The 13,771-nt window shown below is 41.6% G+C and overlaps 1 protein-coding gene across 17 annotated transcripts in view; it reads right to left on the bottom strand.

The window, feature by feature from the left end:
• tns1b (tensin 1b) overlaps positions 1 to 13,771 on the bottom strand; it is a 160,424-nt gene that overhangs the window by 22,795 nt on the left and 123,858 nt on the right. For 9 of the 17 annotated variants that reach the window (XM_047600628.1, XM_047600634.1, XM_047600633.1 and 6 more), the window contains 3 exons: positions 11,758 to 11,887; positions 11,538 to 11,603; positions 11,215 to 11,346 (listed from right to left, as the gene is read on the bottom strand). In XM_047600628.1, coding sequence (XP_047456584.1) covers positions 11,215 to 11,346; positions 11,538 to 11,603; positions 11,758 to 11,887 — 328 coding nt within the window. The remainder of the gene's footprint in view (positions 1 to 11,214; positions 11,347 to 11,537; positions 11,604 to 11,757; positions 11,888 to 13,771) is intronic. The other 8 variants (XM_047600631.1, XM_047600627.1, XM_047600643.1 and 5 more) reach the window with 3 other exon arrangements.

Raw genomic sequence — 13,771 nt, 5'->3', positions numbered from 1 at the left:
TGTGTGTGTGTGTGGGAGGTCTATTATAACGGTCTGTTTGTCGGTGTATGTGGGAGGTGGGGGGTAAAGGCCCAGAGAATTCCACAGGATAGATCGTGTTAGAATGACTTGTAGGCACACACCTACTTTCTTGATGTACAATTCACTAATTGTGTCAGTTATTTTTTTCCTATTAGGTGAAGCAATAAACTCTGAATAATATATTTGTCCAACCACTGCCATTTACAGAAATAAACCCTTTCCATGCACACACACATGCACCGATGCACATCTCATTCTAGTTGAAAACACTCATGTAATGGAAAGAGCTACTTCATCCAACAACAGTCGTTTAACAAGCTTCTCTCCAACGTAGGAAACAGGGAGAAAGCTCCACCCTTCTGCAGGCAGATAGAGAAAACCGAACAGTTCAGTGGGTAAAAAATAGAAGAATAGACTTGGTGACGTCTGATCCTATTCGTACAGTGTATAAGGAAAAATAAGGAAATCTATTTTCCTGCTGGTAAAGACTGAAAAAGATCTTTAACCTGTTTCTGTTCCTATCACCTAACCCATCTGTAGCCATTAGCATGCAGGACAGAGCCTTTAGTATTCCACCCCAGAATCCAGAACAATTGACAACAACCACGTGCGTCATTCTGACTGATGATAAACGTGTGATTTTGGCTTCCACATTAGTTTTTCTTTCTCAGAATTTCAGAGATTGTCTTTTTTTTTTATTTCACCTCTTCTTTCTAAGAGGGGGACAATCCCTCCTCTGTCCTCCCACTCTGTTCTTTTTCTGATGATTATAATAACGGTGACGGTGTCCCTGACATCAAATAAAAGCCCTGTTTAGTCAGCCGTCTTTAACTAGCGCATGTCTTCACTTTGGATACGATGCGCCATCGGCAGAATCCCCATTTGTACGACAGGAAATGTAATCCGTCACTTTACACTTGTGAGATTTTTTTTAGCGCATGTAGACTATTTATGTTGAGGCTGCTTCTGTGTGTGGTGCTCAGTCCTGCCCTCATAGCCCTAAATAATTACACCATGTCTAACAAGGCTGGAGCAATCGGTTAGTTGCATTGGTACATTCTCTGCATCAGAGTTGCAAAAAAAAAATAAAAATACAGGGAGATTAACAGAAAAATTAGATCAGGCCACAATAATCACAATGAACCTAGACTGAAACGTGAGTAAAGATAACTCTGTAGAATACTAAATGTTGTCGATGGAAGGTGCTGTCAGATATTTGGAAGTTCTGTGGGCCAGATGGTGTAACCGAGTGACCTCTTGATCTTTCAACTCTGAGCTCTGGCCCTGTGGCAATAGATCGCCCCTTTACAGCGGAAATAGCACATTTACCCTCTAGCTTACATGGCCAAACGTACACATGTGTCGCTCTTGAGAGAACCTGCGGCTATGTGTGTGTCCATTGGGTTCTAAAACGGTTTTGCAGGGTGGGACGTGGTGTCTGTGGCCATACCTTCTGGCTATAAGTGTGGCATTAATAAAAAGCAACGACAAAACACTTTCTGAGAATGTCCCTTAAGGCCTCAATGTCTCAAACACTAATAGCTGGAGTAGATTAACATCTTAAGTGTACTTACATTTAAGAAGCCCGAAGAGAATAAATAACCCCACTAGGTGCACATGATAGTAGAAAGATGTAAATATAGACCGCGCCATATTTGGTAAAAGTTAATGCCTTAACTATTGATTCTGCAACAAAGTGTGTCTGTATTCTATGTCAGGGCCCAAGGACACCTATTAAAGCAGTGCTGTGGCCTTGTAAATGATCAACACAAGAGGCTGTGGCATGTTCTGAGCTGGAATAATTTCAAGGTTAGTGGCACACTTAATGTGAGAAGACTTGGTACATGAAAGTACAGTAATGCACATTTAAAGACAGTTCAACTAAGGCCAGAACCCACTCACGCTCTAAAACGCTTAGTCGAATGTAAGTACAGATACCCTTCTAGCTAAAGAACACTCGCCCTGCAGCTCATTAAATATACATCAAAGATCACTGGGAAATCAATGTGTGTGAGTGCAGACAAAGCCCTCACACACATAGAGAAAGAAAGGACAAGGTAATGGAGGGTGGGGTTTGGAATTGGCAAGAAAAAGATATTGATCACTTCAACTGGCCAACAGCAGGTAGGATTATTCCACAGCTGAACGTAAAGTAATGCACCATGGAACGATTTACGCTACAGGCCAAAAGTTTGGAAGCTAGATCAAATTTGTACAGAAAAGGTCATTGGTGTAGTTTGCATCAAAATAAACATGAATATTATATAAAGAGAAACTTATCAGGAGACATTTTTACTATAATTATCAGGTATTTGAGTTTTTCCTTCTTCATAGTAACTTCATAGTCCTTCTTTTCTTCTGCTGACATTTATTCAGTAATGTTCTGGTGACATTAATGTTCACCTGAAGGTAAACTGAGGAAAATGGTTCATATCAATGAAAGCAAAGTCTGACCATGTAGTAAATACATCCCAGAATACACAGAACTCATGCTGGTTTTTAAGAAAGACATCGTGAACAGAAACTTGAAGTTGCTTCCAAGCTGTGTGTAACCAGGTATTCAAATTGCTCTGCAACACAACAGTAACTTGCCTCGAGCCTCACGCAGTCTGTAGACAGTCGTGGTCAGTAATACTACATTGAACTATATTTAGCAAAACTAAACAAAAACACTAAAGCGTAGCCATAACCTACACACATTATGCACTTTAAATCCGTCAGACGGTTCGTCCACGCAGAGCATTATATTTCACCCTGGATGAGGCCGAGTCTCAGGAAAAGTCATCAACGGTCGTTAGCGGGAGAGCGGTTAAAGGAAAATGAAGCGAGCGTCTGATGAGCTGGCTGTAGTTATCTCATTCTAGAGGTGACGAGAAGCTTTGACAGACCAACTCCTCCAAGCTACGATCTGGAAAATCTACAAAGACAGGACAGCATCATTTAGTCTAAAGACTTATGCAGATCCTTCTTTAGGTCCATGACCTTGTCAGTGGTTCAGATACAACCACTGCTACTGACCAGATACTATTAGACCTGTATTTGACCACATATTTTGCACTTGCCTGCAAGGACAGAAAGAAAGAGGATGTATTACAAAGATTATCACTGTCGCTTCACTTCCCACACTCATCCATGCAAATGCCACGCACAAAAGCTACAAGTTCAATGCAAGGGCAGACAAGGCCATGATCCCTCACTGGTTCCCTCCCTTTCCCGCTTTGTGTTGAACACATACAAAAAATGGAGTAACACCAGTAGCAATTGTCCCATCATCTGTCCCCGAGGAATCCTTAACTGATCAAGATTGAGACACAAGTGAGAAAAGTGAAAGTTCCTTGATGTTACTGGCAGCGTATTGTCCACACAGGTTTCTTGTGAAGTGAAAAATACAATGTTGTGACAAAGAGCAGGGAATGTGAGTGTCTGAAGAGAATTCTCTTTAACAGGGAGATAATAACAAGGGAATAGAGAACAGTGGAACTCCCAGTGGAACCAAAAATGAAGGCGATTGAGATCATGCAAAAACTATTGTCCCTTTCTCTTTGTAAAGTTCATCTCCAGAGTCTTTCCACATCTTTTCTGAGAAGTGACCTTTTTGATAAACTACGTGACCTGTGTGACCAGAAGGAAGCTTGATCCAGTAACACAATAAACAAGCACAAATGAAAGTAAAATTCTTTGTCTTGGTTTCTTCCTTTTCTTCTTGTGTAGTTGATTTGAATTTGACATTTAAAGCGAGCGTTCCAGTACCTGTTGTGTTCACGAACATTTGGCCTCGACTGAACTGTTGTCTACTAGAGCCAGACTTATGCGATGAGTCAGATCTAGGACTTCCTAATGCGCCATTAAAACAACACATCAACCACTGGAACAAAAAAGGCCTTGACCAAGAGTAAGAGGTTTCTGTGAAATACATTCATTCTGAATTCAAGATGGATGAAGAGAGGGTCTTGTGGAAAGTGATTGTGATTAATTGTGTCCCTGGGTCCTGCACTTTTGGCAATATCAGCTGTGCAAAGATGGCTGAGGAAAAAGAAAGAGGGAAAGAGGAAGAGCAAGGGTGTCTGGCCAACAGCTGGAGCGAAGCTGCATCCGCGAGGATGTAACAGACGAGTCATTCATTCCCACTCTTTATGGGCAGCAGACAACCACCAATGTCCTGCAAACATCTCACGCTATGGAACGTAAAGTTTACTTCAAGCCTTCACATGTGAAACACGTGAATGTTCTCAAGCCCGGTGCAATCAATACATTAGAGAACTTCCTAGGAATGTGCTAACTATCTTTTATCCTCTGTCACCTAGCAGAAGCCCCTGCCACTGTGCCCCCGCAACCAGGGTCTAAATGGGGACACTCCACAACACAAGGGACTTATTCTCTCTTTGTGTCCACTGCAGCTAGAAGGCCTTTATTTTTCACTCTTGGCGGTTACACAATCAGAGCTGTGTAAAGTTTGGAGTCAAAGCAGCCTAATCCGCATAAAGCCGAGGACCAGACTGAGGGATTGATAGCATGGAGCCTGTTGACAACACAAGGGGCCAGACATTTCACCTCTGAGTCTTCTTGGAGAAAATCCACAGACCAACAAGGTGTGTGGTTCAGCGAGATGAAATATTATGGAAGAAGCAGTCTTTTTTTTTGTTGTTTTGTCTTGTTGTTTTGCATCAGGGGTCGGCTGTAAAAGCCTCTGAGAGGAGTCAGGAGCAGGAATGTTCAGAGCAGCTGATTTTATGAGGAGGAGATAATTGCTGCGCAGAGCCCTCACATTAAAGTCAATCCACAAAGACATGCACACGATAATCTCATTTTCACTTAATCACAAAACAAGTCACCTGGAACAACCTGGCTGCAACAGTATCATCTGCAGAACGGATCAATGAAGAGCTTATCTCATATTTGTTTGGGTCAAACAATAAAATACTCCATATCTGATCCAACCAAAATACCAGATTACTGTTTGCATCTGATTAAATTCCATTTAGGTGAGCAGTGCTTCAAACTGAATATAAAGATATTGTATTGAGGAACTAAGTGTTACTGGGATTTGTTAAATTCTCCATCCTCTGAATTATCCACAAAAAAACAGTGCATTCATTGAGACTTAGTAATGGCTCCATTTCACTGTCTGTGATAATTTACTGCTCACCTGGCCTACGCACCATTTGAATCTCAGTCAGCCCAGCGAGCCCAAAACAGTGTACAGCAGTGATATCACTCTGGTGCATCAACTTCTATCTTCATCGTGATTATATAAGAACCCCGTCCCACCCCGTCCCCAAGTGTGACTGACAAATACAGACTTGAATTTGACATTTTTCCAAACCCCTCTCTGTCTTCGTCCACGAATTTAGCAGCAAACCTTTCCCAACACGGCAAACGTGGTCAGCTCCAAACTAGAGTTGGATGAGTCAAGGCTGTTGGAAGGCAGACGTATCTCCCTGTGGCTGCGGTGTATGAGGTCAAAGAGAAACAAAACAACACAGGGACATGCCTATTGGACCCTGGATGAACAGTAACTTTATGGCATCAGAAAATATGCTCACGTACAGAAATCAAGGACTCATTTTCCAGAATTTGCTACAAGAGCTCAAAACCTAAGCTAAAGTCCTTCATGTAGTTCTGAGAGTATTGTCTAGTCTTATTTTTCCCATCATATAGTTGCTACTAGGAACATTGCTGCAGTGAAATCTGGAGCCTTCACGTTAGTTGCCCCTTTAGACTTTCTCTTAATGATATTACCAGATTCCACTATTGTAGCAGTTAAACCGTTAAGCACAATGAATGTTTTTCCAATATGATATGATGGCCAAACTACATAAAACCTCCATCCTTATAAGATAGAGCATTTTACTAAGCGAAATATCCTGGCAAAGTCGTAAAAAGATTAACAAATACAGCACAATGTGGTCAAATGTTTGGATAATAAACAGCTTGATGTCAATAAGTAATCAGGTAGTTTTCCTAACGCCACAGAAATCAGGTTTCTGCTCCAGCGCCATCCACACCCACTCTACTCAGCATGTTACTCACATGTTTCTGGAGGACGTCAGCTGCTGAATTTGTGACAGCTTTCCTTTCCGGCGTTAATTAAGCGTGCAAAATGGACTTCACTGCTCAACTCTCGAAAGAGCAATCGGAGCTTAGAAAAAAAAGGCGTCTGCTGCAGGGAAACGGAAGAAGTGCAGGACACGGCCTCACCATGTAACGCTTACGGACCGTCTGTCTTTGCTGAGCAGCAGCGTGCACAAACCCACTCTGACATTCTCTGTCACTCCTCCTCCCGTGAATGCGTGCACAAAAGAGCTTCACAGCCGAGAAGACGAGTCTGACGTTAACTCCTCCGACTCCTCAGAGGAGAGAGACAAACACTCTTTTAGAATTTGAAGAGAGAGGGAAATGTCAAAGCTTGGAAAACTGGAGCGACATTTTTAATGTGTTGCTACAGCTAAATCCCCATTTACTGAAACTCAACTTAAAAAACAGTGCAAATACTTGGTTTAATACTTGCATATAGGTACACATTGATCAGGCATAACATTATGACCACCTTCCTAATATTGCGTAGGTCTCCAAAACAGTTGAGACTCATCAGAGAATGGACACCTTATGCTGTTCCTTGTGTTTTAACTGTTTCTTAAGTGTGTCTGGCTGCATTCTTCTGGGGTTTTCTGCTGTCATCAAGGAGTGTCACTGCCATGGCCGGGGGGGTGGAGGGGTTTGGTCTGGTCTAAGTGGGGGCTACATGTCTAAGTAACAGCCACACCAATGAATTCCAGATCCAAAGGTTTCCCAGCCGAACACTGAATTGTCACAAGATGGTTTAAATGTTATTCACTTCTCCTGTCAGTGGTCATAATGTTTTGGCTGATCAGTGTACAGTCCATATTTTACATAATGTAGGGCTGTCTTAATTAAGCCACTTTTCTGAGAACTCAAAACGACGACTGTTGGGCAACACTGATCTTTTTTTGTAAGCAAATGTTGAGGGAACGATTGAAAAAACATCTCGTATTTTTATCTCCGTCTTGTGAAATCTGTTTCTCTCTCGTCTCATACATTTTTCTTCTCTTTATATAGCTATTTTTTTGGTTTGTTTTTTCTCGTTCCCCCCCAGTTATTCCAGAAATGCAGCGGGGTTGGTGGTTGGCCGGCCGACTCAATCATGGGGGATAGTAAACAAAAACACAGGCGACTATCAATATCACTGACAAATATATGACCCACCCTACGCTGCTGAGCAAACCACCAACCATCGGCTTATTGAACGCGTTTACTGGAGATCCCAGTTCACACAATAACCCGACAAAACGCTGCAGCTCCAAAACAGCGTCTGACAGAGGAGGAGGAACTGTGAGAGGTTTCAAGTTAAGGACACTATAGTAAATTCAAGCAGCTCATGACTGTGAAGTATCGTATGAAGTGTTCTGTCTGAACTAGTGTGTTTGCACTTTGTAAAGGTTTGTTTTTAATTTTTTGATGTGCAAATAGAAATTAATGTAACAAGGAACTTGCAAAAGGACACAGTTCCCCAAAAGCTTCATTCCCACAGTCACATCTGCCCTGAAACAACCTCAGCAGGAGGTCGAGTGTTTTAGTTCGTTCATCGTTTTGTCTGTCATGTTACTGTTTGTGATATTTGTGACATTATGTCTTATATGCTGAATGATTGATGTACCTAAATGTTATATGTTCTTATATGTGCCTTGTATGAAGCAGATTTCCCCCCTGGGGACGATAACGTATGAATATGAATGTTGTTGATGTGCAGCTCTGTGTCTGACTTTAATGTGTTACTCTAGTATCTGTAAACCTCGTAACCACAGAGTTACATTGTTCATTGTTGTGTCTGAGGAGCAGAATAATTGTTGCTTTCCGCCTTCAGATTGTACTTGCTGGTTTTAGCATCTTATGAATGAAGACATGAACATGTTGACAGGAGATATGGAAGAAACAAGATGAAAACCAGTGTTGGGCAAGTTACTGCAAAAATGAAACGCATTACTTCTTACTGTACTTGAAAAGTAATTAGTTACATTAAAATATTACTGTCAATTGTAAGTAATTTCATTACTTTTAAGTTAGTTGCACCAAAATAAGTTTAACTTTTTGTCATTGGTATTACTGCATTACAGTAATTATTGTTGCAATTCAATACTTTCTGTATATATACCAATACTCGTATATTGTTCATTCTATTCTATTTTTGAATCTTATTATCGTTTGCTGTTGCAAACTGTAATTTCTCCATTGTGGGACAAACAAAGGTCTTTCTATTCTATTCTATTCTACATTACCACAATAATACACTTCAGTAATTGCGTTACATCTGTAACGTGTTACTCCCAACACTGATGGAAACACACATATATGTGACTGAAGCGTTCGTCTTTGTGGCCAGAGGCTGCAGTGGTTTCTTCATACGACTTCTCTGCAAGGTGCAGATATGACAAACACGTCTGAGCTAAAACTGATCCACAGCAGCTGTCACCAAATAAACACAATAAAAGTCCAACTAACAGGCACATGGATGCCACTAACCCAGTGTTGATCCAAGCTAAATACAGGCGCTCGCACGTTCATCACAAAACCGACCGCGAACCCGCAAACAAGTCTCTGAGTCTGGCTAACCCTCGTGAAGATATACACCCTGTCCTGTTTCCCCTCGCAGCTCTAAAAGTCCCTTTGTCGCAGGATTTAATTGCCTTTTCACGACGGGCAAGTGTGAAGCCAAATGACAGTGGAAAGACTTGAGTTTACTGGAAACCCTCGCTCTCTGGTTTCTGGGGCTGTTTCTTTAAAAGCCATTTAAAATGCAGAGTGTGCATCAGTGGGACTGGACTCGCTGAATGAAGTCAGAGCACAAAAGGCTATTAATGGACACATTTGAAGTCTTATCGACTACTCCAAGTCTCAAGTAGCTAAGAAAGTGTTTGAAAAGAGCTTGTGATTTTGCACTTGCTCACTCCCCTAATTTAACATCAATGTGAGTGTGTGTGAGTCGCATTAAAGTCTAATTCAGATTTGACCACAGTATCAGCATCATATGACAGATGGCAAGATGAGGCTAGGACTGGATAATCTACACACACACACACACACACACACACACAGCTCACCTTCACAGAAACAGAATGAGACTTACTCCCGTTCTATTTTAACCGAGGATATTTCAAGCTGCCATCAAGTGTGGGGCAGACACTTTACGAGCAGTGATAGTAGGCAGCCAACAGGGGGCGGGGGGGCTGCGGGGGGGATCAAGGACATGGAATAGACTGCAAGCATCCTTCTTTGTCATCGACGTCATCCTTTACTAAGTCAGTAAAACTTAAAACAGGTGACCAGCTAAAGCCGACTGAAAGACTTTTAGAGGATTCAGTACTTAATTATCCTCCTATTATCCTCAATGTTCATCATTCCAAAATAACAGTAGAGGGTCAACTCACTGGTAGCAAGGGGTTATTTATGTAGTCGACAAATAAACAAGGTGCCTGACACAAAAACTTGGTCAACAAGTTTATGTAAATCATTTTCCTGAGCGTAAAATGTGTTAGTAATATTTGAGGATAAATTAGAGGGACAACACAGAGTGTAGTGAAATTAACCTAAATGTGCATCTAGTTTGGTAGAAAACACAGATTGTAAGCTGTCGAAAATTTATTACAAAATAAATATATAAATAAATCCTGAACAGTGTTTAGAAATGTACACAACTTTACCTGTTGTGTGAACTTTGAGTGTACGAGTGTTGATAGTTTATGAAGCAGAGCAGATCACAGACTGACTACGTTTGTAGAAGTTGATGAACTATTATGAATGCATCACTGACTATCTGATCACACTGAACTAGAGGTAACAATAAAGCATCTAAAGCTTCATCCAAACAACATCATGTTGTGTTGCAGCGTTCAGACGAGCAGGAAACTCGACTGTTTCAGGAAATAACTGAATGTATGTTAAACGTGTTGGAACATGAACAGATGCAAAATAATGAACTAAATGTGAAGAAGGGATCATTTGAATCACACTCCTTCCTCAACATTCTAACTATAATCTTTTTATCTCCATTAATTCCAAGTATTAAAAAATCAGCTGGTCACGAGTAACAAGACAAATGTGACGTCTCTGTTCCTGCTAGGGGTGTAGCGTTTGTTCCTTTTTTTGGGTGGCACAGAGAGCAGCCACAGAGTGACCACCTCTGCCTCAGTGGGAAGGCCCTGTCCATGCCTGTGGCTGAACCCTGGAATGTCTCGCACTGAGCTCTGGGAAGCAGCAGAGTCGGGTCCCGTGGGGCCTTTGGCTTCTTCTGCTGCGATAATTTCACCGCAAATGAATTCAGCTGCACTCAGGCCTCTCCTCCCTTTCAGAAAGTCATGTAGCCTTTACATCTACATCTAGGACACCGTCACAATGAGGCCAATGAGAAAACAGGGTTTGAAAGTTGCACAATGCAAAAGAAAACAATATTATTTTCAAATAAATTCTAATGCTTCAGCTACGATGTGATGCAACAAAAAGCACAACACATATGCAACTGCAACTAAACCATTCTGACAACAATCTCAACTTTAAAGTGGCCTCAGTCTGACCTGCTCATGTGGTAGTTTTAAAGTCATGAAAGTGTAAAAAAAGTCTTTAAGCTCCGTTAGGATGTGATGTGAATCCGTCCTCTGTGTCACGCACACAGACAAAAACAGATAAAACCAGCCTTGTTACCAGTCAGAAACACAGATACTAAAACAGTGCCCCCTTACCACCACATTATTAACATGCATTTCCACGGTCACATGTGAGTTTACATAACAGTCACTTAAAGCGGCCGATCACCAGAAGGTCATGAGAGGGTGAAGCCATAAGACAGAACCCACTCACAGGAACAGGAACATGTGCATTCTGCTGGTGAAAGCTGGATGCTCTTCCACTGTCTTATCACAGAATCCACTCACTGATAATGAGCTTTAAAAAATATGTTGCAGGGGGAATGAGTCTGTGCATTTTTGTCATTGAATTGTCTGTTTGGAGAAAGACATTAAAAAAAAAAAAAAAAGTGGCTATTTGATAGTCCCGATAGAATGAGACCTACCATGAGGCACGGCGGCTGTAAAGAGCAGGAGAAATGACCACATAGTTAACTTTACAACACGTTAGTTAGTGGAGCTCACGTCATGCACACAGATCTACTGTCTGTGCTCCCACCGTTCTCACCGTCTGTGGTGTCCTCACAGTTCTGGTTGAAGTTTTCGTAGGAGTCCCAGCGGATCAGGGGGTCCTGTGTGTTGTAGTCAACCGAGACGCTCGGCCCGTTTTCCAGGTGGTCCATATCTTGACCAGAAGTACGAAGATGCAAAGCAGAAAATGTGAATGTCTTTGCATTGATGCAACATTATTGGTCACAATATGAAAATGACACAGAGGACTTTTTAATATTCCCTGTAAAGGCTTCGCTTTGTGCAAATAACCAAATAAGTACGATGGTGAAATATCATTTCTGAGAACAGACTCAACACTTTGATTCTTACCATGGATTTTCTCTGGTCCAAAAGAGAAAATAAATTCAACTTTTCCATATTCTGGAAACCTGTCATCTGCACATATGGAAAAAGAGAGAGAGAGAGAGAGATCACACATTTAGGATCATTCATCATGTCTGAGTCATTACGGTGGTAAATGCATGTAAGCAGCATTTTAACACACTGTACAGGATCAGAAGCAGCGGTTTAATCTAAGTTCGTCTCTTACCTTTAAATGTCTCATCCAGCTCGTCCTTTCCAAAGACGATGCCCAGGTCGTGAACGGCACAGGTGTGGAACTGCACGCGGAAAATCACATCACGGCACGGGCTGCGGTAGCGTTTGTGGTAGCACTTGAGCTGGAGGGTGAAAGACATCACCTGAGATTCAGTGAACGGAGCCAATGGGACTCAGCGGGACAGTTTAACGAGGTCGGATGGACGCATACGAGCTAAAAGGACGCAGGCACCTGAGAAAACAAAGCACTGCTGCGGCTCGGTTTGAGGGCCGATACCGCCAGAGCCCAGAGAGCACAACATAAAACGATGTAGGAACACAAGCCAGAGGGCAAAGAAATGAAATAAACTGTTAGCTTCATGTAAATCCCTCATAATGTAAAGCCTCTCCGCATGCTCCGTCTTCCAAACCGGTGCATCCAACAGCTTTAAGAGCGACGTATAAAACCACATACACCAGGAGAATCTGCTCTAACCCCCGCTGATACATGATGGTCGGCCAGGACCTTTCATTTATTTATTTATTTAATAAATAAATTTACTGGAGAAATAAAACCAGACAGAAACTGTGTCTATAAAACACAGTTACATGGAGCCCAGATAATTTCAGATCATCTAATGTTTTACTTTGTAGTCTAAAGATTTAGTTTTGAAATGTCCCTGGGGGGCCGTGAAGGACTGTGGCTTTGCACAGGTTTTTCAGGAATCAACCTAACGTCGTTCTTACCACATTTTCAAAGGTTTTGAGAAGGTTAGCTTAGCTTAGCTTAGCTTAGCACCGGCTGGAGAAATGAGTTTTTAAGTCACATTTGCTTTATTTGTTTAAATTGTTCTTAAATCAAACTGCTGAATGAACTTTGAATCACCCCTAGAAAAGAACAACTTCTCATTTTTACATTTGTTTTCTTCTGTAGATTAAACAAATGACATAACATGTTAAATAACGACGTTGGCTTTGCTTCTTCTGGATGCAGCCAGTTTAGCTGTTTAGCTTTGTTTCCGGTCTTTATGCTACGCTCAGCTATCCAGTCTCTAGCTTCATGTTTATGATGATACATAAGAGTGGTATCATCAATCTACTCCTCAAAGATCGACAAGAAGACGAGATATATTTTATCCAGAATGAATCCTCCCTGTGATGAGCTTTACCAAAAACCCAAAGACAAACTCAAAGACTTTTAGAATAAAAATGACTACGGGCCAGCGAGTAGAAGAAAAACTTCGTGTTTTCATTATCTTGGTGGTTGCAAATTATTTTTTTTTCTATCTTACCGTTCTGTAATGGGTCGTTTTTGAAGCCATATAATTTGAAACACATTCAGCTGCTCAACATCATCACAGTTAGAAAATTGAGGAGCGCACTCTGTGCTGACTAATGTCTCTCCATAAAGGCCACATTTCCCATTTTCCCCTTTACATGAATAATAACAAGCATCAGCAAGCAACATTTCAGTCAGATGATGCATTCAGCAGAATCCATTAGTCTGTCTTAAATAAAGGATGAGATATGAGCTCGGCTCCGGGGGCCAAAACGGAACGGCCTCGAGCGCGCAGTAAGTGCTCCCTTTGAAATTCTCCACACTGAAATTATGAGTCCCGAGGACATCTCATGGACGACGTTATGGCCTGACTGACAGCACAGGCAAAAACTTTGCTGATGTGTGCAGCTTTTAAAACATGCAAATGTAAACCAGAGCCTCTCACAGGTGCCACTTAACCGAGGATCTTTTCTTCTGCATTTTCAGCAAATTCAAAAGGAACAAAGAAGAAAACACTGTTCATGTCTTCCATATTATAACCATGCATCTGATATAAAACTTACTTTTAAGTGATTATGTCATGTTAAAGTAGTACCCGCGTACACCGAAGGGCGGGCGGAGAGGAAGTCCACTGCCATTTTGACGTCATAGTTTCCAGAAACACACTGTGTGCTAACGAGGGAATATAAACTGAAGTATAGGACCCGGTCCAACTGTCATTCCTCTGCTTTTTACAGCCCTATTTCTT

Source organism: Mugil cephalus, chromosome 12 (genome assembly GCF_022458985.1).
Source record: "Mugil cephalus isolate CIBA_MC_2020 chromosome 12, CIBA_Mcephalus_1.1, whole genome shotgun sequence".
Taxonomy (NCBI): domain Eukaryota; kingdom Metazoa; phylum Chordata; class Actinopteri; order Mugiliformes; family Mugilidae; genus Mugil; species Mugil cephalus.
This window is presented reverse-complemented; position numbering and strand designations above follow the sequence as displayed.